Here is a 27594-nt window from a genome sequence, read left to right as displayed (position 1 = left end):
AGCCAGACTGACATCATATTCCAGCTCCCGGCATTACAACTGCTTGCACAAGGGAGCTGAGCAGGAGAGCTCAGGGGAAAGAGCTCCCTCGCCTCCCACTCGGGAAACAACTGCCCGCCTGCTCTGGGAGGGCCCAAAGATGGCCAACCGGCCAGCTCTTGGGCCCCCATAAAACGAGGCAAACAAGGCATTAGCCTGGGCATTTGGGGGCGGCGTTTTTTCCGCTTCCCGGAGAGTGTCGCCCAAAGCAAGTGCCTTGTTTGCCTTGCGGTAGATACAGCCCTGTTGTGGGGTGTTCCCGGTACACAGTGATTAGTACCTAACAAGAGTGGGTCAAAGAAGGACAACCTGTGAACTTGTGTCAGAGTCATGAGCGCACAAGGTTTATTGATGCACATAAGGCTAGCCCGTCTGGTTCGATCACACAGAAGAACTACTGCAGCTCAGATTGCTGGCCATGATAGGAAGATGTCAGAACACAGAGTTTATCACAGTTTCCAGTGTATGGAGACCTGTCAGAAAGCCCATGATTAAAATTTTCCACCACCGAGAGCTTTTTTAATGGAGACATGAGCATCAAAACAGGAACATGGAGCAATGGGACAAGGTTGCCGGTCTGATTAATCACATTTTCTTTTAGATTAGATGGATGGCCATGTGTGTGTGTTGTTTACGTGGGAAGAGATGGCTGCAGGATGCACTATGGGAAGACAGGCTGGCAGGCAGTATTATGCTCTCAGTAATGTTCTGCTGGAATTCCTGGCATGTATGTGGACATTACCACGCATACCAGATACCTAGTGGTTGTTGCAGACCACATACACCATTTTATGGCAATTCTGTTCCCTGATGGCCTGAGTGGTCTCTTTCAGCAGGACAATGCAAATAAGTGTGCAGGAATGGTTTAAGGCAAAATTTTAGGTGCTGCAATTGAGCATCTGTTGGATGTGCAGGAACAAATAATCCGATCTATGGAGGCCCCACCTTGCAACTTGCAGGACTTAAATGATCTGCTGCTAATGCCTTGGTGCCAGATTCAACAGGGCACATTCAAAGGTCTTGTGGACCCCATGCCTCGGAGCATGAGAGCTGTTTTGGCAGCACGAGGGGCAGCTAAACATTATTAGGCAGGCGATTTTAATGTTCTGGCTGATCAGTGTATGAAACATCTTCTAACACTCATCATGACTTGTAATTCGTACATTGATTTACCAGTTTAAATAACTGTGCGTCAATGCTTGGAAGACCAAACATTCTGATTAACAGTCTCTAAAAAGAAATGATCAATTTAAGTTTGTGGGAAAAAAGCTCAAGTCCTGCCCATTGAGAAGAAAAAATGTGCAGGGTTTCCAAGGATAGACAAATGTGTTTTCGTCTTGCAATTATTAAAACTAGAAAAGTTAAATTGAGCTGTAGTATATGAGCTATACAAAACATAATGTGAATTCCCCACATATTGCTTGAAATACTAGGATAAATAATGAACTGTAAAGTACTTTGTCCCTTACCTTGTTAGCACTAGATGCCAGCTAATCTGCTTGCTCATCAGCTGGACAAGCCCAGGAGGTAGAGAAAACTTGGCAGGGCTAAAAAGAAACGAAAACCACACTTTAAAAAACACAGCTAGAGTTGAGACATATAAAATAACAGCAGACTACATCACCCATTTCATTAGGAACTACTAACAAAGCAGACAGAAATGAGAAACAGCATTCACAAATTTCAACACTTGCCCACAGTACTATACCAGGCGCATTATGGGTAAAATGAACCATTTTAGAATTCACATTAAAGGATTTTCTTTGAAAACCTAAAGTATTGACAGATTTTGGGACAGGAACTGGAGAGAAAATGATTTTCTTGTTAGTATGAAACAGTATTTGCAATGAATACGCGGGCTTTAATTATCGTTGTCCACTCATTTCATGCTCAGAGGATTTCGCAGACAAGTTTGGGACATGTTTGTGACAGCTCCATAACAGAACACATGAATTCAGCTGACATATTTATGTCTGGATTTAGAGGTGTATGGTACTTGCATATAATGGTACAATAAAAAGGTTTATGACAGCAGGATTTCAACATTTCAATAAAGCAAGCATCGTTTAAATTGCTTTTACGCTACACTTTCTGCTTTCCACCAAGGTGCAACCAAGTATCCACTTACTTTTAATTATTAATGAAATACGTCTGCTTGATGGCAACAGTGTAAAAAAGAAAAGTCTAAGTTATATCACTTTACGTTGGATGTAAATTTTAAATGGCGTTACCATATAATGCAAGGTTTTAAGATGTTATGCCAAAGTGATACAAGTGTTAGAATGTACAATTATCTGACCCTTTGGAGTGAATGTTTAAAACAGATCAGCGCTATTACGTTCTTCTTTATTACTGCGCAATAAAATAAAATGTAAAACCGGCATTTACCCGGCGTGTTTAACTGGTAATTACAGACCTATTTACAGAAAAAGCTTCAGATTGATAAAAGAACAACCCGCCTAAGGCAATTGTTTAATTAAAGGTGCTCTTCCATCTCAAAAATAAATAAATAAATCAATGAATGATAAAACAGAGTGCTCTAGAATGTCAACTAAAGAAATGTAAGCAAACCTGACAATGTAATATTTCTTTAGCGACTTTAAATTATGTTCTCATATATTTAGGAAAAATGTAAGAATTAAAGTTATTCATAAAAAGTTGCTATATACATAGTGCCGTATAAGAAAAATATATATATATTACTTTTGCTAGGACACCTTGGCCTACAAATAATTATAAAAATATTTTAAAGAAATACCAGTATTTTAACCAACTGAACCGTATCATAGAACTTTTGTGGAAAGGGCAACTTCATAGGCTGTACTGACAACCCTTGTGGCGAAACCAACCTCGCCACTGTGCACTGGAGAAGCCTGGTTCCTCGCCTGCTCCCTTTAGACTATGGCTCCTGTTCTTTTTCCCTGCAGAAAGGCTGGTTTGTGCCTTTCTGCGGACTGTTAAAGCCATGCTACCCCAGATAGCTATGCCATGGAGTCCAGCCGTATACTGAAAGACTGTATGAAAGACTTTGTCTCAATGGCGATTGAACTGTATGTATGTGATCTGAGCGCCATCCGGTAATAATGTGCGCTCAGATCTAAGCTATCTGGGGATAGGTAGAATGTCTGTATTTTATGTATACGTCCAGCGTCGTATAACACACTTTTCGTATTTTATGTATACGTCCAGCGTCGTATAACACACTTTTCGTGTTCTAAGAACACGGAAGTCCCTCTAGTAGCCGTCTGTTAGACAGCCACTAGAGGGAGGGGGACTTAACCCTTTAAGTTAATTATTGCAGTTTATGAAAACTGCAATAATTACACTTGCAGGGTTAAGGGTAGTGGAAGTTGTCACCCAGAGCATTACAATGGGAAGAAGTGGTCTGGGTGCCTGGAATATCCCTTTAAAGGGTAGGCAGACAGGAGGGTGGCTAAAAACAGCATGGGTTTCAATATTTTTGGATCTGTTTGTGTGCATCTGGCGGTGTATATAATCTGCGCATCTATGTATAAAATAGGACTTTCTGTATGTGTGTTTGGCAGTGTGCTTGTCTGCATAAGTGTGTGTCCGTCCAGAAGAATATTAAAGGAAGACTGTGGTTTTATAAGGGGTCGGAATGAGTTCTGATGGTGTTCCTTGTTACAGATAATATTTTTCTTGATGGATTGAGTCTTATTAAAACTATATTATTATGCAATCGTTATCGGTACAATGCAAAAAGATAGATTACAATAAACACATTACCTTGAACTCCCACGTTAATTTTTACTTGACAGGTTACAAAATCCAGCAGACAATACATTTTGCTTTTCCACACCCATAAATACGGGGAGATTTGTTACTTTTCACCACTTAATTGGAAAATAGCATCGTTTTCAAGTTCTTATGGAAATAAATGTGTTGTCATGTTAGAGACTTACCTGTACCAGAAGGAACGCAGCATATACAACGCAGGACCTAACACAAAGGAAACAATATGATTGAAAACTATTTTGTGTAGGTGTTTTTAGTGCAGTGATGAAAAGTGAAAGAAAATAACAGGATTTTGCAGAACTTTTTCTATTAGACTTTATATTCTTGCAAAATGTGTAGTTCAGTATAAAAAAGAAAAAAATAGATTAAAAAAAACGTGATTTAGAAATACTTTAGGCAAAAAAAGAAAAATAAAAAAATTAAAAAAATAAAGATAATAAGACAATACACAGTAATTCAGCGCCCGGAACAGTCTGTACCTCATTTGAAGTATGCAACTCACATAACAAGTGCATCTAAATTTGTTTGAATAGCCTTCAAGGTGCCTTCTGAATTTGTTTTTAAATCATTTACCAAAATGGCCTCCAAGGCCTACTGCAGGAGAGAAGATTAGAGCTCATCACAATTAAACATCACAGCTCCAATTAATTAAACCAAAGAAAGGTGTCTCTTGCAGTAGCAAAGTGACTAATAGATTAACCCTGCTTAATAAATAGGTTTATAAACTGTAGTGATAAAAGCTTTCAAAGGCAGATGAAAAATAATTAGTCTTTAAGACAAATAGGTGTATGGGTAAACAGTAACATACTTTGGGTTTATTAGTCACTGCAGTATGTTGTAGCGAATGGTGAAGTGCCAACCAACTTGGATAAGCTAGGCCAAAATAGACAAAACAGGAAAAACATGGCAGTTCTGCTCTTTGGACCCAAGTTTTGAAAAGGTTGAGGTTTCACCACACAATCCTGCACAGTTTAGCAAATAAGCACCATATTACCTATGATACTAAGTATACTCGCAAAACAAAAAACTAGACTTCTAACGTGCTACCAGATGTGTAAAAAGATGTTCAGTTAACCTACAAGCACCAAGGCCACTTAAGTGTTTTGAAGTGGTCATAGTCCTTGCTTGGAGTCTATATGTTTCCCAGAAGTATAACCCCTTTGCTGCCGGAGATTTAACTGCACCTCCGGCAGCGTCACTGTGGTGTCCTTAGCCAGCCCTGCACAAGGCATCCAGTGGTGGCCCGGCCCACCCTCCGTGCCGGCAATGCAATTCTCAAAGCACTGAAATTGAGGTATATTTAGGTACAGAATAAGAATTGTTAACCTAAATAAAAGCAATCATTTCTTAAACACATACTTTTAGATGCATTAAACCTTTAACCATTTTTATTAAAATATAAAAAATTATCTAGACTTTAGAAAAAAATACCTATACTATGACAATCCTAATGTTTTGGGGCTATATTTAAACTCAGGATATAGAATTTATTTGTTAAACAATTAATGTGTAAGCAACACCCAGAAGGTGTGCATTATTTGAAATTAGTGAACATGGGGTTGGTAGGTCTAGTTCTAAAATTCTCAGGCAAATGCTCACATATTAATAAAACTGGCATGATGGTGCTTCCATGGTAGAAATAAGCAGGTCCATAGCTAGCTTTTCAGAAGTAGCAGGTCTCTTTTCAAATCCCTTTGCAGACGTCTATCATAGACATGTGTTTCCCCTCTAATAATACATAGCCTGTATGTTTATACATTTAGAAAGGATGTCAGCAGAAGTTAATTTATCTATATACAGAATTGTGGGGAATCGAGAAGGAAATTGAAAATGTTGTGGCAAACTACTCAAGCAGAGAAATAGTTGAGATGGACATGTTTTCCCAGTTTGCCTATTCTAGCGTACAATTTGCAATTGTAGTGCCAATTTTCCACAGTTTTTGGTTTACTGAACAAATACAAAATACAAAAAAAAATCCCAAATACTTCATTACAAAATTTGAAAATACTAGTGGAACTCTTTATTCAACAGTACAAGGTAAAACAGAAACAAAACAAAAAACAAAAAAGAAAGTAGAAGAAGAAAAAAAAGAAAGAAACTGAAAGACAATAAAATAAAGGACACTACAATAAATACACAAATACATGCAAATTATCACTATCTAATAAGAAATTCTCTTTCATCTAAGATCATAAGAACTCAATGTACCTGTGATGGCTTTAGTGAGTACAAATGATGCTCCATGTTGGTCACGGTTGCCTCGAAGCTGAAAATATAAAAGAAAATAACATTTTATGAAGGGTTACTTATAGCTACACATTTTCGATGTTACAATTAATTTGAAGGGTAATTTACAAAATAAATCAGTATTTCAGGAATGTTCCATTGGGGGTAATGGATTAAAAAGGTTTTTCCGTTTTTGGAGAGAGGTAGGTTATGGCCTTTCACAAATGTTGATTTTAACTCAGAATAAAAATACTCCTAATGAATGAAACACTGCTACATTACAATCGCTAGCAATATGAAAAATTCAAACCTATTCAGTAAAAGCGGCACTAGTAAATCTCGCAATTTTCTTTTTATTTACTTGTTTTAACCCGTTTAGTGCGTTATTCGGTGGGATTAGACGACTCAGAGGAAAGTAAATAGGCAACTTCGTATTATACAAAATGTTCTTAATGCTTAGTCAATGCCTAGATTTTACCTTCTATTCACCATACCTACCTACTATCCTCATCTTTGAGTGCATATGTGGTGTAATATCAATGCTTAGACATGAATCATCAGCATGACTTTTATTTTATAATCAATACACAAAAAGGTTGTAAAACTTTTTGCTATGCTTCACCACTTGACTAACTTAAAGGGACACTAGAGTCACCTGAACAACTTTAGCTTAATGAAGCAGTTTTGGTGTATAGAACATGCCCCTGCAGCCTCACTGCTCAATCCTCTGCCATTTAGGAGTTAAATCCCTTTGTTTATGAACCCTAGTCACACCTCCCTGCATGTGACTTGCACAGCCTTCCATAAACCCTTCCTGTAAAGAGAGCCCTATTTAGGCTTTCTTTATTACAAGTTCTGTTTAATTAAGATTTTCTTATCCCTTGCTATTCTAATAGCTCGCTAGACCCTGCAAGAGCCTCCTGTATGTTATTAAAGTTCAATTTAGAGATTGAGATACATTTATTTAAGGTAAATTACATCTGTTTGAAAGTGAAACCAGTTTGTTTTTTTCATGCAGGCTCTGTCAATCATAGTCAGGGGAGGTGTGGCTAGGGCTGCATAAACAGAAACAAAGTGATTTAACTCCTAAATGACAGTGAATTGAGCAGTGAAATTGCAGGGGAATGATCTATACACTAAAACTGCTTTATTTAGCTAAAGTAATTTAGGTGACTATAGTGTTCCTTTAAACGAATACTCTCCATGCCTTAATGTTACTCCATGTCTTAATGTTACTCCATGTCTTAATGTTACTCCATGTCTTAATGTTACTCCATGTCTTAATGTTCTGCTTTTTTTCTTCTTATTTTAACAAAAATGTGTATTTGATATGCATGCCATGCCAATGTCCTACTATGTAAACTCTTATGTGCTTGACTCTGCTATCGTGGCTTCGTAAGCTTGTATGTTGTTTTATTTTACACAACAAAAATAAAGAATGACAAAAAAAAATAAAAAAGGCTAAGCTTAATGAAAAAAATATAAAAATTCCTAGTAATTCTTGTATGTTGATGTGCATTTTTAGATATACTCGTGCTGTACTTTCCTCCCATGATGACAAGATACATTTCCATATTCAGGACTGTTCCACTGAATTCAGAACTGTTGGAAAGTGTGTATCATAGAAATAGAAAAGGTCTTGGAATGTGATGGTTGTATGTCTGGAAAAAACATTGTCATTGCCTCTTATTTCTGGTGTCACTCTCAATATGAAAGACTGCTTTTTAAACCATTTTTTACGTTTAGTGCTTCAAAACTTCATGATGCTTTACAAATAGAGACAGTAAGGTATTTATTATATCTATTAAACACAGTCTTATTACTAACAGCACATACAAGGCCTTGATTTAATTAGAGCCGAGTGCATTTATCGGGAGTTTTAACAACTGCCGATAAGCCATTCATCGTTTTGAAACTATTACGTTATCATCATTAAAGGTACCCTCACTGTAAGTAATCACACTGTTTTAGAACATAAGCTGATTACGCTCAGTCAATGAGCTAAGCCATGCACCACCAGGCTAAGCTCAGAAGAAAACTTCTCCTTTAGGGTACAGTAAAGGAAGGGAGCTGAAGACAACTGAGATAGGAACAGCGACATGGTCAGACCACGCACCGGTTTCCCTCACTCTTTCCTCTCCATTGTTTCGGCCAAAGGTATCTAAATGGAGATTAAATGACTACTTACTCTCCCTACCAGACGCCCGATCAGAGACTGAAGAGATCCTCAAGGAGTACTTCGCGACTAACACTCCAGACCAAACGTCACCCACATATATATGGGAGGCACACAAATGCGTGGTTAGGGGTCACTTTATGCACAAGGGGTCCCAACTTAAGAAACAGAGAGAGGCCCGCCTCGCGTCCCTGATACAGGACATACAGGCAGCCGATGAGAATAACAAAAGGGATAGCCTCCCCACACACCGGGCTAAGCTACTTCAGTTAAGGAGGGAACTCTCCACAGTCCTGAATGCCAGCCACCATAGAGAAGCGGCCAGACAAAAAGCATTTTTCGAGGCACATAGTAACAAAAGTGGGACATTATTAGCAAGAATGCTGGCTAAGCGTAGGCAGCTGACGTATATAGACAAAATCAAGGACGGGAAAGGAATAACACACCGCCTGCCCGCTGACATACACAGGATCATACGCTCATACTACAAAGACCTCTACTCCATACCGAGCCCACAAGACACACACTCCCGGGCCAACCTCTTGACCCGGATAACTGAATTTCTACAAGATAACACGCACACTAAATTAGAACAAGACATCGCGGACATTCTAGATGAACCCATTACTGTTGAGGAAATTGGGAGGGCAGTACGGGCCTCCAAACTGGGCAAAAGCCCGGGTCCAGATGGCCTCCCACTGCGCTACTATAAAAGCTTCGCGGGGATCCTATATGCGCCAATGCTGTCCTCTTTTAACGCAATCCGGGAGGGACACCACCTACTCCCGCAATCTCTACGCGCACACGTCACACTCATCCCAAAAGAAGGGAAGGACAGCGATTACTGTAACAACTATAGACCCATTTCCCTAATTAATAGCGACACAAAGCTCTTAGCGAAGATCCTGGCATCCCGCCTGCAGCCACACGTACCTGCCCTGGTGCACTCGGACCAGGTGGGGTTCGTGCTGGGAAGGGAGGCCAGGGATAACACTATTCGGGCACTGTCAATAGCCCACGGGAGGGCGGGGGGTGACGGGGACCTTCTCCTGCTATCCACGGACGCGGAGAAGGCCTTCGACAGGATTGGGTGGACCTACTTGTTTCAGGTCCTCACGCACCTTGGCTTGGGAACACACATGAGAGGATGGATTGAGGCACTCTATAGGCAACCCACAGCCCAGATACTAGTGAACGGGATCCCCACAGAGGACTTCACTATTCAAAACGGCACAAGGCAGGGCTGTCCCCTGTCACCAATCCTTTTCGTCCTAGCACTCGAACCTTTCCTACAAGCAGTTAGATCAAACCAGGACATCACAGGGATAAATAGGGGCACCACACAACACAAGGTCGCGGCTTACGCCGACGACCTTCTCTTCTTTGTCACTAGGCCTGAAATCTCCCTCCCGAATATTGTTAAAGCCTTCAGGGATTACGGAGAGATTTCGAACATGAAAATTAACTTTACCAAATCATACATCCTTAACATATCCATACCTCACCGACGGGAAACACACCTACGCCAGAGCTTCTCATTCCAATGGGCAGATTCTAAAATTAAATATCTGGGAATCTGGCTCACAAGACACAGCGCGGACCTTTTCTCAGCAAACTTTTCCCAGATGCTGGCCACACTTAAGAGAGACGCAGGGGAATGGTCATACCCCCACATCTCATGGTTCGGCCGGGTTCAGGTTATTAAAATGAACTTCTTACCTAGGCTACTATACCTGATGCAGACAATACCCTTACGCATCCCTAGGACATACTTCACGACCCTACACAGGACCATGAGAGAATACGTATGGAATGGGAAGAAACCTAGGTTAAAATTCTCACAACTCACACAACCCAGGGACAAGGGAGGCATGGCACTACCAGACTTTCACCTATATTACATAGCTTCCCATCTCCTTAGAATAGTAGAATGGTCAAAACATAACGTCCACAAACAATGGAAATCGGTAGAGGAAGCAGACCTCCAGATCCCCATAGCACTGGCCCCATGGCTACCCAGAGGGAGACGAGGCCAGACACCCGCGTACATAGGGAACACCCTGCAGGTATGGCACAGCATAGCGGACAAAGTGAGCCTGACCCCATACCCATCGCCTCTACTCCCCCTGACACATAACACGGACTTTCCACCGGGACTAGACCCGCTGACCCTTAGGTGCATCCTCCCGGACCAACTGCCCCGGCTCCACCACGTCCATACGATGGCAGGTCGGAAGACCCTCACAGATCTCACGGGAGACCGACCCCCATCTTTCATCCAATCATTCACGTACGCGCAACTGACAAGCTATCTCCAGACCCTACCCCAAGGTAGAGCCCTTAGGTGCACCCCCACGGAATTCGAGCAGATATGCCTCGACCCAGAACCACTCACACACGGGATATCCAAACTATACTGCTTACTACAAAGACAGATCCCGATAGAAACGCCTAGGTTTAAGGGAAAATGGGAAAAGGCCCTGAACCAAAAATTTAGCGAGGGGGAATGGGACAAAATCTGCACACTGACGCACCACTGCGCAGTGTTCAGCAGGTACCAAGAGAGCGCATATAAATTGCTCACGCAGTGGTACCGCACCCCGGACGCCTTACATGACATATACCCAGACAAGGACGCACAATGCTGGCGATGCGGGACAGGTACGGGGACACACATGCACATATGGTGGTCCTGCGATAAGATACAACCCTTTTGGAGAGGGATACACAAGCTAACTCAGAGATTCTCAGACCACCCTCCACCCTTTGAACCGGCAGCTATGCTCCTACACCACACTACGATACCTAGCAATACCTACAAACGCTCAATGACCATAAGGATTTTAAATATTGCCAAGCAACTCATCCCCATGCACTGGAGGGATACCGAGCCCCCTACCCTCAGGGAATGGTTTGCGAAAATGGAGGACCTCAGGGTGACGGAAGACTTACACCTGACGGCCACGGATAGGGCACAGCGATACCTAGACACCTGGACACACTGGATCCTGACGACCTCAGGAGCTAAATTCCTGGAAACACTAGACTAATAGCCCCAACGAAGCTCACATTAGGAAGCTAAACCTGACGACCGAACCCCGACAATTGACCCCCGGGGGATATCCCCCCTCCCTCCCTTCCTCTCCCTCTCCCCCATCCACCCACCCCACCCTCCACCGACGGACACTTGACAAAAGTATTAGCGGAGTCACACGTGTACCTCCGCTCACCCTAGTACCGAAACACTGGAAGCTATCAAATAAAGGCTAGGGTACCAAGACATGGTCTTCCAACTACACAAAGCCTAAGACACTGTACACGGCGAAAGTGTGTAGCGCTACACTCACCTTTTGAACTGCCTTAGAATATGTCAATCTAACGTAGCATATTTCTGGTTATTGTACATAACTGTTCACTTGTCCTGCATAATTAGCCTCTGCGTAGGCAACTAAGTGCCTTTTCAATGCAATGTTATACGCTACATGTTACTATGTCAACAAAATAAATAAATCGAATTTACAAAAAAAAAAAAAGGAAGGGAGCAAGACCTGCCAGACCCCAGGTAAGTAGTTAAATAAATTATTATTTAATGGTTTGACTACTTAAATAAAGGTGGCCGCCTGGACACTACAGTGCACTGTAGTGGTTATAGTGCTTGGAGTGTTCTTTTAACCAAACACCTATACAATGCAGCCAAATTACTAATTACATCAATGTGGAAACAACCTGTTCTCTCACAGCCTCACTGCTAACCCTTATGCCATCTTTGCCACCACATTTAGAATATATGTCCAGCCTGTCTTAACATCAAACTCTGTACTTCCCTCACCTCCTTCCTATCTATTCAGTCTCTGCTTTTCTCCACCATTTCTTCTTAGCCTCTGTCTCCTTGTGAATCCTTAAAGGCTTATTCCAACCCTGATTAAAAAATAATATACTCCTGCCTTAGATGGTGACTGTTGGCGCTGCCAGGCCGCACGGGGCATGTTCATGCATGTTTGGTGGGACTGCCCTAAAATCCAACCTTTCTGGAAGGCAATTAGTGCCATCCTGGGGAAGTTCTCAGATAACCGACCACCTTTCAAACTGCACCGTTCCTCCTCCTCCACCACTCCAACAGCTAAATACAAAAGATCCATGTCCATACAGATCCTGAACACAGCCAAACAGGTTATCCCCCTTTACCGGAAAAAAGAGGTACCCCCGCCCCTGACATTATGGTTTGACAAAAATTGAGAACCTGCCTCGGTTAAAGGGCCTTGTCATCCCAGGGACGTACACAGACATACACGGATGTCTGGACACACTGGCTGCTTGACGCTTATTGCCTGGAATTGCAAGCACTGCTCATGTATGGACCCCCAATAGACACAGCTGGGAAGGTGAGGACGACGGTGGGAGCTCAAGCTTGATAGAGAGACAGACTCCGGGCCACCACTAGAGAGGAGTTGACCTTTGGATAGGAGAGGAGCTTTTTGGCAATGGTTGAGGTGTTGGACAGGGTCTGGGAGCTGACATATCTGCTACTTTAGCGACCTCGTTCACCCACTGACGCATGATGGCAGAGGACTAGGGATCGGACGTTCTAGCCTTGCTCACATGCTCACAGCTATGACTTGTCTCGAGCTAGTTGAATAGGCCCATGGAAAAGGAAAATAATTTCAAGGTGCCTATTTTGTCTGTTTATAAGAACCTGCTGCTTCATACTTAAGGACTCAAGGGTCCCAGTTCACATTCTTTCTATTATTGATGACACGATTTCAATCATACGTGACAGTTTACATTGTGATAATGGCCTGACTTGAGTTAGTTGAACAGACCCACGGGACAGAGACACCTTTTCATAGGGAATACATAACCTGTGTACTAGGACTATTGATGAAGGACTCAAGGATCCCAGTTAATGTTTCCTCAAATTTTGATGATGTTACTTCAGCCCTGCGTGGCTGCCTGCAAAATTATACGCTTTCTAAAAAGGATTGTTACTTTTGATGCATGCCTTTCACGTTAACTGCAAATGATTCATATATGGTAACGAATAAAACTTTTATTCACAAAAACAAAATAATATGCATTCTAAATGGCCTCTGGGGCATGCCTATAAGGTAAATCTTTTAACTTACTATAATCTAGTGCTGGGGAGAAGCTCAGGGTGCTGCTCGTCCACACCCCGTTGAGACGATACCCAGCACTTGCGTGGACCAATCACAAGCTTCTCATAGAGAAGCCTGTGAATGGACCTATTCGCCGGCTCAGAGAACATGCATGCGCCCTGGGCTTACGAGGATAGGAAGGATTTCTCCCATTTTTTTTTTTATTTTTTTTAACTACAGGAAGGGAGGGAGCACCCACAGGGAAGGAGGGGACAGCTGGATTCTTCTTGTGGGCAGAGTGCTATGTGTGCAGTGCACGCTGAAAACAGATATAAAATATGCACATAATTGACATTAGGAAAACAGGAACAGATATGTGTGCTGGGGATGCAATTTGCCCCCAGCATATCATCACAAATATCTCTGTTACAAGCACAAACATTGCACGTACATACTCCTACCACCATGACCACTTCAAACAATTGAAGTGGTAATGGTGGTTTGAGTAACCCTTTAATTCATTATAACCAACAAAATTATACAATTATCTGACGTCTACATCAAGCTCTACTTTTCAGTTCTTGGTTAGGCGCCATGCTTTGGGTTACATTTCCTGTCTGCATAATCTGAAAGAACAGAGGGCTGAATAATGTTGTTTGTTTATATCCAATATGTTTGTCCTTATTATGTTTTACTCTCAGAATAAGTAAAGATTGGCAAAAATGTGCAAAATATAAATATTAAAATGCTGCCCTCGTCCCCTGTACCCCGTGACCATCAGATAATCCAGTAGAGAAGTCACTGTCGGGGGGTCTCTGCAAAATATGCAAAGACGCTAGACGGTGACAGAGCCACTGTAAGTAACAGACAGCAAAATTATTAAAATCATTATGGTCCCCACCCGACAAGCAAAGTATTAAAGAGGCATTCTGTCTATACTCTTGCTACAGAACACAAGGATTTAAAAGAACACTATAAGGTCAGGAAAAGAAACATGTATTCCTGACCCTATAGTGTTAACAACACCACATAGGTGGCTTGCACCCTTTTAAACCCCTTAGACAGGGTTAAAACTTACCTTTTTGCCAGTGCCATGCAGGCCGCAAGCGCTGGCCCTGCCCCCAATCCACCTCATTGGCTGACATCATTAGAAATTATTATCTAAGCCAATCCAATGCCATACCATAAAGAAAGCACTGGATTGGCTGATATCGCCAAGAAGGCGGGGTGGGGCAGAGCCAAATGCCGGCCAAGCCAATCAGCATCTCCTCATAAAGATGCATTGAATAAACGCATTTCTGTGATTAACGTTCAGCATCTCCATACAGAGGGTGGAGAGACTGAATGCCATTCCCACCGTGCAGCACTCCCCCAGGAAGCACCTCCAATGGCCATCTGAGGAGAAGCCACTGGAAGTGTCCCTAGGCTTTAATGAAAATACTTCATTTTTTCTGAAAAGAGAGTGTTTACTGCAAAAAGCCTCAAGGGAACGATTCTACTCACCAGAACAAATATAATAAGCTGCAGTTGTTCTGGCGGCTATAGTGTCCCTTTAATCATACATCAAAACTTTAAAGTAACACTATAGGGTCAGGAACACCAACATGTGTGTATGTGTATGTTTGTTATTTGTTTGTTTTTTTGGTTTTTTTTATCCATTCCTTGCTAGCTGCTTGCACTGTAAGAGGAATTACTTATTTCCTAAATGTTTCAAATTATTTCAGAAATTGCTCAGAACCTTTTTAAGCTTTGGAATTGACCACATGTGTTAAAGTAATTACAGTGTGAGAGGGATGGTGAATTCCCCAGCACCACATGTTTGTAAGATTCATTTATGACTCAAAAACCAATGATGCTCACAAATCAGGTAAGTTTCCAAGACAGGCCCCCGAAGGCAGATCAGGTCTCCTAACCAATCTGTGTACATGAATGAAATACACCCCTTGCAGCCTTCCAGAAACACTGCTCCTATTTTCTCCTCTGCAAGACTTACACTGTGTACGGCAAGGACACTGTGCAAAATACTGATCAGACCTCAACTGGGGAACACCAAAAAAGAAACAGTCTATAATCCTTATAATAAAGTGAAACTGTACCTTTACTGCTTCATCGCCAATAGACAGAGATTATACACATAATACAGATAAAGGGGAAAGCTGGGATTATGGTCTAATGCATTTCATACTGCAAAAACTTCATCCAAAACTAAGCGGACATAGACAAGTACAAAATGAATAGGGAACATGTAAGGAAAGAGTTGCACAAAAGGGAGAGTCATCACACACAGAGGCGTAGTGTGGGGGGTGCAGGGGGGGCCGGCCGCAACATCTGGGGGGGCGCCAGGGGCGTATTAGCCGCGAGGCAAACAAGGCATTTGCCTTGGCCGGCATTTTCCAGGGGGCGGCAAAAAAAGGCGGCAAAAAAAGCCTTGCGGCTAACAGACATGCCGGCGGGCTGCATTGGTGGGCGGCCGGCGAGGGAGCACTTCCTCTGAGCTGTCTGCTAAGCTCCCTCGCGCGCCGCAGAGTGAGGCTGGGAGCTGGAATATGACATCATATTCCGGCTCCCAGCCTCACTCTGCGACGCGCGAGGGAGCTGAGCAGACAGCTCAGGGGAAGTGCTCCCTCGCCAGCCTGCCGCCCGCCAATGACGCCCGCCCAGCAGCCACTGGACCACCAGGGAGGAAGAGAACCCCCTCCCCCCCCCAGCATTTCCAAAGGTAAGGATGCTGGGGGGGTTACATTTAAAAAAAAAATATGTGTTAAAAATGTGAGTGTGTGTGTATGTCTGTTAGTGTGTGTGTGTGTATGTATGTCTGTTAGTGTGTGTGTGTATGTATATATGTTAGTGTGTGTGTGTCTGTTAGTGTGTGTGTGTCTGTTAGTGTGTGTATGTGTCTGTTAGTGTGTGTGTGTCTGTGTCTGTTAGTGTGTGTCTGTGTCTGTTAGTGTGTGTCTGTGTCTGTTAGTGTGTGTCTGTGTGTGTGTGTGTGTGTGTCTGTTAGTATGTGTGTGTGTGTCTGTTAGTGTGTGTGTGTGTGTCTGTTAGTGTGTGTGTGTGTGTGTCTGTTAGTGTGTCTGTTAGTGTATGTGTGTGCGTGTGTGTCTGTTAGTGTATGTGTGTGCGTGTGTGTCTGTTAGTGTATGTGTGTGCGTGTGTGTCTGTTAGTGTGTGTGTGTCTAAAAATCCACGGGTTAGGGGGCGCAAATTACTTGCCCCGGGTGCTGACAACCCACGCTACGCCACTGATCACACATAATAAGAATACAACAATCAAATCGAAAAATATTAATTCAATTGCTTTACCAAATGACATCAACTAAATAGTGAAACTAGAGAAAGACAAACTGGCGCAACATAACTAATATGTAGCTACAAAAGATTATTTGGCATCAAAATGCAGCCAAAACCTGCTAGATACAAATCATAAATAAAGATAAAGAACATTGCTTGCTACATTTTAAGGGAGGATAATGCGGACAGGTGGCATTAAAACTCAACCTTGGTTACAAAAATACAAACATTAAACAATCAGGTAATAAATATAGCACATGTTGGAAAACCAAGGAAAAAAGCGTTAAAGATATTTAAAGACAAGAAAAAAAAAACAGAAGTAGATAGTGATCACTGATTTAAAACTATGGCCTCGATTTAATATTTTTTTAATAAGATTTTCAAAAAAAATTCTGAATATTAAGGTATCAAAAAAAATCAATATATTTTAAAGAAAAACTAAATATTCATTTTTTTATTTTTTTTTAAATATTCAATAATTTGAAAAGCGTATTCAAAAATATAAAATCAAAAACTGTATTGGAGAGTGTCCAGTAAATGAAAGGATTCAAAACAATGAGAGAGATGCCAGAAATTACAAAGTAACATTTAATGTAAGAGAAGGAGACCATTTAACTCACAGCTCAATAAAAAGTCACAAAGTGTCATATCTGAACTATTATGTTATCTGTATTATATATACAGACAACATAATATTGTAATTATTAGTTGCAACTCTATTCTGTCAAAGAATAGGGATTATTATTCATTTCATTGACATATTAGTGATGAACACTTTGCGTTAGAATGCACAGATATCCAACATAACACTAAAACAGTGAATCAGCAAGGCAGCCAATAGACAGCCCTTGTATATTTACTTTAATTTAAAGGACCACTATAGGCACCCAGACCACTTCAGCTCAATGAAGTGGTCTGGGTGCCAGGTCCCCCTAGTTTTAACCCTGGCTGCTGTAAACATAGCAGTTTCAGAGAAACTGCTATGTTTCACTGAGGGTTAATGCAGCCTCTCATTGACATCCGCTAGAGGTGCTTTCGTGCTTCTCACTATGATTTTCACAGTAAGAAGACGCCAGCGTCATCCAGCGTCCTAAACATCTTATAGTAAAAGGAAAATAAGTTTGTTTTCCTGGCACTATAGTGCTCTTTTAAAGATAAATAATTATCAGTGGTAATATTTATATAGTGCCTACATACTCCACACTGCTTTGCAATTACAGAAAGGGGTGAAGGAGGCCCTGCTCAAACGAGCTCACAAATCCTTAAAGAGATACTGGAGGCACTATAAAAATTTAATCTAATGAGTTACAGTCCTAGAGTCCCAATGGCAGTATCCCCATTCAATGTTAAACCATTTCCGAGGAGTTTAACATTGAATGAGGGTCCATGGTCACCCAAAGCCCAATCCTTACTGGAGGCAAAGATTACATACTTCCTTCTAATCATACCGATTGATACCTACAATGGGCACTGTGAATGCACCAATTCGTACCTGCAATGGGCACTGTGAATGCAACAATTCGTACCTGCAATGGGCACTGTGAATGCAACAATTCGTACCTGCAATGGGCACTGTGAATGCAACAATTCGTACCTGCAATGGGCACTGTGAATGCACCAATTCGTACCTGCAATGGGCACTGTGAATGCACCAATTCGTACCTGCAATGGGCACTGTGAATGCACCAATTCGTACCTGCAATGGGCACTGTGAATGCACCAATTCGTACCTGCAATGGGCACTGTGAATGCACCAATTCGTACCTGCAATGGGCACTGTGAATGCACCAATTCGTACCTGCAATGGGCACTGTGAATGCAACAATTCGTACCTGCAATGGGCACTGTGAATGCAACAATTCGTACCTGCAATGGGCACTGCGATAAGTTGAAAGCAGGCACTGACACAACTCAGCCAACAACAGATGTCTATTTCTGCTCAGGCTAATGCTTCCTTGTATAGCAGTAAATCATTAAAAACTGTTTAACACTGAATGGAAGAATGGCACTAGCAGACTGCAGACACTATAGCCACTTCAAGGAGAAGCGACTGTCCTGCAACCAAAAGGTAAAGAAACGGGAGTGTGACTAAAGCTATGTTAATTGTTACTTATAAATATGTGTGTCTGTGTGTCAATGTGTATATGTGTGTATTGGTTTATGTGGCAGTACATACATCCCATCATTCAGACACCAACAATGTATACAAACACCCTTGCACTGAAATACACTTTGTTTTATTGTGGTTACATTTCTGACATTCTGTGAAGTTGTTCTTTACAAAGTTCATAACAAAGTGAACCTCTACCATTTGCATATCAGACTGATCTGACCCACAAGGGCACTTCAGAACCAAAATACCGGCAAATCCTCTATGCATGAGAGATACAGCAACTCCAGATGATCGGCTTGGCCTTTTTTGGGCCTCATCAGTAAGCATAGCTTCTACATGTGGATTACCATTTTAACATAGGGAAAGACCAAGTTAATGCATTGCAACAAAAACAGAGAATACGAGAACTCAGAGAATGGACAAAAGCTCAGAGAAACCTCAATAGCTTTTAATTAGGTTAGTCCACACTCAGATCTCAAATAGGTTTTGCTCATTTATGCTATTACAAAGTGAACCTATTCCATTTGCATATCGAACTGATTCTACACACAAGAGCAGCCCAGAACCAAAACGACGGCAAGTCCTCTACGCATGAGAGATACCCAGATGATTGTTTCGCTCTTTTTGAACATTTTCAGCAAGCTGATACCCCTTCTAGGCACAATGAGCATGGAGTTCACGTTTGGATTACCCCTTAAAATTAGGAGCCCTTGCTCACTGTGCCTATCAGCTAGACCTTACTGACGAGGCCCAAAGGAGGCCGTAACGATCATCCAGTGTTGCTGTATATCTCTTACAGAGAGAATGGCAGAAGTGAGAGAAAACATTTTATGATACCTGAGTGGGGACTAACCAAAGGGCAAGCTACTGATTTTTTTCTACGCTTTTTTATGGTCTGACAGTTCTCATATTCTTTGTTTTATTGCAATGCACATGTGTCTGTGTGAATGCATGATGTGTTTGTTTAGATTTTCAGTGTGTGAATGCAGGGGTATATGTGTATAAATAGTCCATGTCTGAATGCAGGTATATATGTCATTGGAGTGATTTAAATAAAGCCTGTGTAAATTCCAGTTTTTTGGCCACCTGTCCAGGGTCGTCTTTCCAGATGGGCACTTGCCTAAGGCCTCACAGCAATGCCCATGGGATCGCTGTGTGCCTTTATCGGGCCAGTGGGGAGATCAAAGATCTCCCTCACCTGCCCACTAGCACTTTGTAAGCGGAGATGGAGGCAGATCATTCCTCCCGCAATTAGGCAGGTTGGAGGATTGCCGTGCGTTACCATGGCAACTCTCCAAAACAGCACATGGCTCGCGGGAGGTGCTGCGGGCCAAACTTCCTTAGCTACCACCAGACCACCAGGGCTTGTCCTTCCCACTCCCTGGCAAAAAGTAATAAGAATGGGGGAGGTTGGGCGACATAAAGTGTTTCTTTATTCATTTATTTAAAATATCAACAATAAAATATTAATTTTCTCCCTTATCATCACCCTTCACAAACACTGCACCCCTACACACACACACACTACACCCCTTGTTGCAGTCTGTCTATGTGTATTCAGCAGCCTGTGTGTATTTGTGTGTGTATTCTGCAAATATTCAGTAGTCTGCCCGTGTATGTAGGTATTCTGCAGTCTGTCCGTGTATGTATGTATTGTGCAGTCTGTCCGTGTGTTTTCAGCAGTTTGTGTGTGTGTGTATTTTGCAGTCTGTCCGTGTGTTTTCAGCAGTTTGTGTGTGTGTGTATTCTGCAGTCTGTCCGTGTGTTTTCAGCAGTTTGTGTGTGTGTGTGTGTGTGTGTGTGTGTATTCTGCAGTCTGTCCGTGTGTTTTCAGCAGTTTGTGTGTGTGTGTTTGTGTGTGTGTATTCTGCAGTCTGTCCGTGTGTTTTCAGCAGTTTGTGTGTGTGTGTTTGTGTGTATGTGTGTGTATTTTGCAGTCTGTCCGTGTGTTTTCAGCAGTTTGTGTGTGTGTGTGTGTGTATGTGTGTGTATTTTGCAGTCTGTCCGTGTGTTTTCAGCAGTTTGTGTGTGTGTGTATTCTGCAGTCTGTCCGTGTGTTTTCAGCAGTTTGTGTATGTGTATGCTGCAGTCTGTCCGTGTGTTTTCAGCAGTTTGTGTGTGTGTTTTCGGCCGTCTGTTCGTGTGTGTGTGTGTGTGTATTCAGCAATATGTGTATAGGTATGTATTGCATTTGTTGAAGGTACCAATAAATATAAGCTTAATTGTATATATAATTTACATTTTTATTGGTGGTTGTGTAGGAAGGACCCAGTGAACTTGTTTGCCCTGGAAGCCTATAATGCTGTTAAGATGGCCCTGCTCCTGCCCCACTATATAATTATCCCAGGACATCATTCCACATTTTAAAAAATGTAAACCACAAGAATACAAATGTGCATGCACAATGTGCCTTTTAATGGTCTTTTGGCACCTAGACACCACTAATACACAGCTTCCTTAAAGGATCACTATAGTGTCCAGAAAACAAACCCGTTTTCCTGACACTATGTCATCCTTGGGGGGACCCTCACCTTCAGGGTCCCTCTCCCGTGGCGCTAAAGGGGTTAAAACCCCAACTCTCCGGGACTATAGTGTCCCTTTAATGTGTAGTTGTAAGTGGGGTAAAATATGGTTTATTTGCCTAATGCTGATAGCTTTGCTGAAAGGGGTTGGGAGCTGGATGAGACTGTCCACATTTTCAGCAATGGATACTTCCACATAACATATATATCTATATTGGCATTGCTATAATCAATATGGACAAGGTATGATGTGCAAGGCTATTGAAAAAGGAGGCATTGACAACACTTCAGTAAACGATTTGCTTGATTGCTCTGGTTCAAGTGGACACCATTTAAATTTTTTCTTCACGTTGTAACTATGAACTAGTATTTGGTGTTATACTACACAGGGGTAGTATAGTCTTATTTTCATATTTATTTATTTATAAAATATTTTACCAGGAAAGATACATTGAGATTTCTCTCGTTTTCAAGTATGTCCTGGGTCCACAAATCATTGCATTGTTACAGTTAGTGTACAATAAAATACAAAATTAATATACAATATATACAACATTTAACATAGAACAGGTAGGAAATATATAATCAACCATGACAGGTACATTCTGTTTTGAGGTATGTAGAGAAGGATCTCTTAAAGGACTTTAAGCTTAGGGAAGATTTTAATTTCTGCGGGAGGTCGTTCCACAAATGCGGTGCTCTGTAGGAGGAGGATCGGGCTGCTTTCTTTTTATATTGAGGTAGACTAAGTAAAGTGTTGGTACTGGATCGGAGGTTGTAGGAAGTGTGAACAGCCGGGGAAAGCATTGCGTTCAGGTAGGGTGGGAGTTTCCCAGAAAAGCTCTTAAACACAAGGCTAGAAAGATGAAGGGTGCGTCTGGACTCCAGCGACAGCCAGTTTAGTTCTTTTAGCATGTCACAATGGTGGGTCCTGTAATTACATTGTAGCACAAATCGGCAGAACAAGTTATACAATGTGTTGAGTTTATTAATGTGGGATTGCGATGCAGATGTATATACTACATCCCCATAATCAATTATTGGCATCAGCATTTGCTGTACAATCTTTTCCTTTACTGAAGGGCTTAGGCAGGATTTGTTTCTGTACAGGGCACCTAGTTTTGGATAAAGTTTAGATGCAAGCTTTTCTATGTGCAGGCCAAAAGATAGATTGGGGTCTAACATCATACCCAAGTATTTGAAAGAGTGGACTGCGGTCAGTGTGCCATTTGAAATTGTTTTGATGGATAGGTGAGAATTGTGTAATTTGTGTAATTTAGGTACTGTTCCAAAGATCATTGTGACAGTTTTGTCAGTGTTCAGGAACAGTTTGTTTTTTGCGATCCACTTTTCTACCTCTGTAAACTGGTCTTGGAGCACAGCCTCAAGCTGCGGTAGATCGGAATTGCTCGCATAGATTACCGTGTCATCTGCGTACATGTGTACATTTGAGGATTTGCAGACATTAGGCAGATCATTTATAAATAATGAAAATAGTAGGGGGCCGAGAATGGAACCTTGGGGAACACCACACGTGACTGGGAGAGGGAGGGAGTCGCTGTCAGAAATGGACACATATTGCGAGCGTTCCGATACATACGATCGAAACCAGTTTAGCGAATGATCACCAATACCTGAGTTTTTGAGTTTGTGCAGTAGAATGTCGTGGTCTACTGTGTCAAAGGCCTTAGCAAAATCAAGGAAAATAGCTCCAGTTAGGTCTCCTTGTTCCATGCCAGTTTGGATGTCATTGCAAACTTTTAAGAGGGCAGTTGTAGTGGAGTGATTCTGGCGAAAGCCCGATTGATCAGGGGTCAGATAGTTTGATTGTTGGTAATACTCACATAGTTGCGTATGGACACATTTTTCTAAGATTTTTGACAATACCGGGAGCAATGATATAGGGCGATAGTTAGAAACCAAGGTAGCGTCACCACTTTTATGGATAGGCACTACTCTTGCAGTCTTCCAAAGTTTGGGTAAGTATCCAGACACCAAGGATTCATTAATTAGAGTTGCGACGGGTTTAGCAATTGCCGGTGCACTGAGCTTCAACAGCATTGCTGGGATTTGGTCAGGTCCGGACTGGTTTTTCATTTTTAGATTATTAAGATGTTTTTCAATGACACTAACAGGTACAGGTCTAAAAGTGAACTTGTCTATATTGGGCGTTTGCAAATTTAGTGAGACCTGATCCACATTTGTAGTTTCAGGATGTGTGCCATTTATTAGCTTGGCAATCAGGGCAGTATATATGGTATGCCTTATATATATATATATATATATATATATATATATATGCCTTACCTTATCTCATCTCCCACAGACACATGGCTATGCAAGATACATGTATTCTGGGAAGCAAGGGATGATGATAATATATATAGTAATGAGAGTTGCAATGATACTCCAAACATTCGCTAGGATACTCCAAACATTCGCTAGGATACTCCAAACATTCGCTAGGATACTCCAAACATTCGCTAGGATACTCCAAACATTCGCTAGGATACTCCAAACATTCGCTAGGATACTCCAAACATTCGCTAGGATACTCCAAACATTCGCTAGGATACTCCAAACATTCGCTAGGATACTCCAAACATTCGCTAGGATACTCCAAACATTCGCTAGGATACTCCAAACATTCGCTAGGATACTCCAAACATTCGCTAGGATACTCCAAACATTCGCTAGGATACTCCAAACATTCGCTAGGATACTCCAAACATTCGCTAGGATACTCCAAACATTCGCTAGGATACTCCAAACATTCGCTAGGATACTCCAAACATTCGCTAGGATACTCCAAACATTCGCTAGGATACTCCAAACATTCGCTAGGATACTCCAAACATTCGCTAGGATACTCCAAACATTCGCTAGGATACTCCAAACATTCGCTAGGATACTCCAAACATTCGCTAGGATATTGCACACATTCTCTAGGATATTCCACACATTCTCTAGGATATTGCACACATTCTCTAGGATATTGCACACATTCTCTAGGATATTGCACACATTCTCTAGGATATTGCACACATTCTCTAGGATATTGCACACATTCTCTAGGATATTGCACACATTCTCTAGGATATTCCACACATTCTCTAGGATATTCCACACATTCTCTAGGATATTCCACACATTCTCTAGGATATTCCACACATTCTCTAGGATATTCCACACATTCTCTAGGATATTCCACACATTCTCTAGGATATTCCACACATTCTCTAGGATATTCCACACATTCTCTAGGATATTCCACACATTCTCTAGGATATTCCAAACATTCTCTAGGATATTCCACACATTCTCTAGGATGTCCCAAACATTCTCTAGGATATTCCAAACATTCTCTAGGATATTCCAAACATTCTCTAGGATATCCCAAACAAACATTCTCTAGGATATTCCAAACAAACATTCTCTAGGATATTCCAAACAAACATTCTCTAGGATATTCCAAACAAACATTCTCTAGGATATTCCAAACATTCTCTTGTTGTTTTGTCCATGTCTCACAGTTTACCATCATCCCTTGTTCCAACCAGAGCCTCAGGCTACTATGGACTATTACTCCCTGACAGCTATGGTGGCTGGCTGAGCATGGTTAGAGATAGACTCCACCTCAGCTGCAGTGTCTAGAGTTAGCAGTCACCATGTATCTTGGCTACATTGCCTCTTCTTGCTCTATGTACCATCTAACCATAGTGCTACGTGTCCTACTGACCCAACATGACCACCTACACACACTGTATGGTCACTTATTTCCTGAAACCCTTCCCACCATGTCCCTGGGCAGCTGCTCACCTGGATATCGGGCTCGGGAGGCCACTCAATGTTTATAAGGAGATCATACAAGATATTTTCGTCTGGATTTTCGCTAGCAGCAGGCTCACTAGGCGCAGCCATCTTTACTCCTGGCAGTCCTACTGACACGTATGGCAGTCTGGAAGGCTCAAACCGAGAGAGAATCCAGCTTCGCACTCCAGGGGGCGCTGTGTACATGTTATTGCAGATAGCTGGCAGTGGGGAAGGCTGATAGTCATAACACCAAGGAACCTGTAAATCAGCAAAATAAATATAATGGTTGTGACTTTTCATTTATGCTTTTGCCACTTTGTTTTAAATGTTATACAGGTTTTCACTAATGCATAGTAGTAAATATATTTTTTACTGTATCCATTGAGGGAATGTAGGCACAGTTACTATTAACCCCTTAAGACCGCAGCCAAATGTACAAGTTGTGAACCAAAAAAAACGTAAACAAACCATAGATTTTGACTATATGTCTGTTCAACAGTAATTTACCTCTTTCATATTAAATGCACCCACACTTATTACATATCATTTTGTTCAGGGGAAACAGGGCTTTCATTTAACATCAAATATTTAGGTATGGAACATAACGTAATATGAATAAAATATAAAAAAATGAGAGAAAATATGATTTTTTTAAAATTTTCTTAGTTCTATGTGACATTCTAACTGTGAATGTCATAATACTGTTTGCTTTTACTGCAATAAAATACACATATTTGTATTCAGCGATGTCTCACGTGTAAAACAGTACCCCCTATGTACAGGTTTTATGGTGTTTTGGGAAGTTACAGGGTCAAATATAGCATGTTACACTTTTCAGTTTTTTCACATTGAAATTTGCCAGTTTGGTTACGTTGCCTTTGAGACTGTATGGTAGCCCAGGAATGAAAACTACCCCCATGATGGCATACCATTTGCAAAAGGAGACAACCCAAGGTATTGCAAATGGGGTATGTCCAGTCTTTTTTAGTAGCCACTTGGTCACAAACAATAGCCAAAGTTAACGTTAATATTTGTTTGTGTGTGAAAAATGCAAAAAACTAATTTGAAAGCAAATTTTGGCCAGTGTTTGTGACTAAGTGGCTACTAAAAAAGACTGAACATACCCCATTTGCAATACCTTGGGTTGTCTACTTTTGCAAATGGTATGCCATTATGGAGGTAATTCTTATTTCTGGGCTACTATACGGTCTCAAAGCCAACGTAACCAATCTGGCGAATTTCATTGTGAAAAAAGTGAAACGCAAGCCTTATATTTGACTCTGTAACTTTTGAAAACACCATAAAACCTGTACATGAGGGGTACTGTTATACTCAGGAGACTTTGCTGAACACAAATATTTGTGTTTCAAAACAGTAAAAAGTATGACAGCAAAAATATCGTCAGTGTAAGTACCGTTTGTGTGCGAAAAATGCAATAAATTTCACTTTCCCTGACGATATCATTGTTGTATTAAATTTTACGGTTTTGAAACACAAATATTTGTATTCAGCGATGTCTCCCGAGTAAAACAGTACCCCCCATGTACAGGTTTTATAGTGTCTTGGAAAGTTATAGGGTTAAATATAGTGCTAGCAAATTAAATTCCCTATACTTTCGGCCTGGGTTGTTAGGCAGGTCCTGCAAATTGTAATTAATAAAAGGACCTAATTATGTAAAATTATTACATAAATATATATGTAAAATTATTATATATACACGTGTGTGTGTGTATATATATATATATATATATATATATATATATATATGTATATAATTTTTTTACTATTATTTTTATTTATATATAGGTATACATATAGTGATGTATACGTATATACTTAGGTATATACATATATATATTATTTCGTTCTACGTGTATTTTGATATCTATCTATCTATATATATATACATAGACAAAAAAAATATATATATAATCAAAATACAGTTAGAACGAAATTACACACATATATATATTTTTAATTATTTTTTTTTATTTTTATTTTTTTTTACGTATTTACATATTTTTTTATTATAATATATATATATATATAATTATGTATATATTTAATCAATATCCTTCTACGTGTATTTTGATATTAATATATATATATAATTATATATATATAAATATTAAAATACACTTAGTGTATGTGTAAATGTGTGCGTATATATATATATATATATATCATATATATAATATATATATAAATGATGTAAGTATATTTTATTTTTAACTTTAATTTTTTTTTACTTTTACTTTAAGGGGTTAAGAGGGGAGGAGAGGGGCAGAGACAGTGTCAGCCAGTGATTTTACATCACTGGCTGACACACAGGATCAGTGATCACAGTGGCTGCCTGTCACTGTGATCACCTCCTGCAGATCGCGGTAATTGGCCACAGGGGGAGTGCCTGGGTGGCCAGGCATGCCCCCCACCGCGATCTGCAGGGGGATCCTGCCTGCAGTTACTATGGGTCAGCCAATAGGCTGACACATAGTAACTCTGATCGCAGTGACAGGCTGTCACTGCGATCAGATCGCAGGGAGAGGCTGTCTCTGCATTCAG

At 41.0% G+C, this 27594-nt stretch overlaps 1 protein-coding gene across 1 annotated transcript in view; it reads right to left on the bottom strand.

Annotated features, from left to right (window-relative positions):
* The window catches only part of NBAS (NBAS subunit of NRZ tethering complex), a 676063-nt gene extending 650918 nt beyond the window's left edge, over nt 1–25145 (bottom strand). Inside the window, exons 1-4 of the mRNA XM_063442147.1 lie at nt 25039–25145; nt 6004–6061; nt 3963–3999; nt 1509–1586 (exon numbers count right to left, since the gene is read on the bottom strand). Coding sequence (XP_063298217.1) covers nt 1509–1586; nt 3963–3999; nt 6004–6061; nt 25039–25140 — 275 coding nt within the window. The 5' untranslated portion in view covers nt 25141–25145. The remainder of the gene's footprint in view (nt 1–1508; nt 1587–3962; nt 4000–6003; nt 6062–25038) is intronic.
* Nucleotides 25146–27594: the final 2449 nt, after the last annotated feature.

Source organism: Pelobates fuscus, chromosome 2 (assembly GCF_036172605.1).
Source record: "Pelobates fuscus isolate aPelFus1 chromosome 2, aPelFus1.pri, whole genome shotgun sequence".
In the NCBI taxonomy this organism is placed as follows: domain Eukaryota; kingdom Metazoa; phylum Chordata; class Amphibia; order Anura; family Pelobatidae; genus Pelobates; species Pelobates fuscus.
Note: the sequence above shows the minus strand (reverse complement) of the source record. Positions and strands in the feature narration are given on the sequence as shown.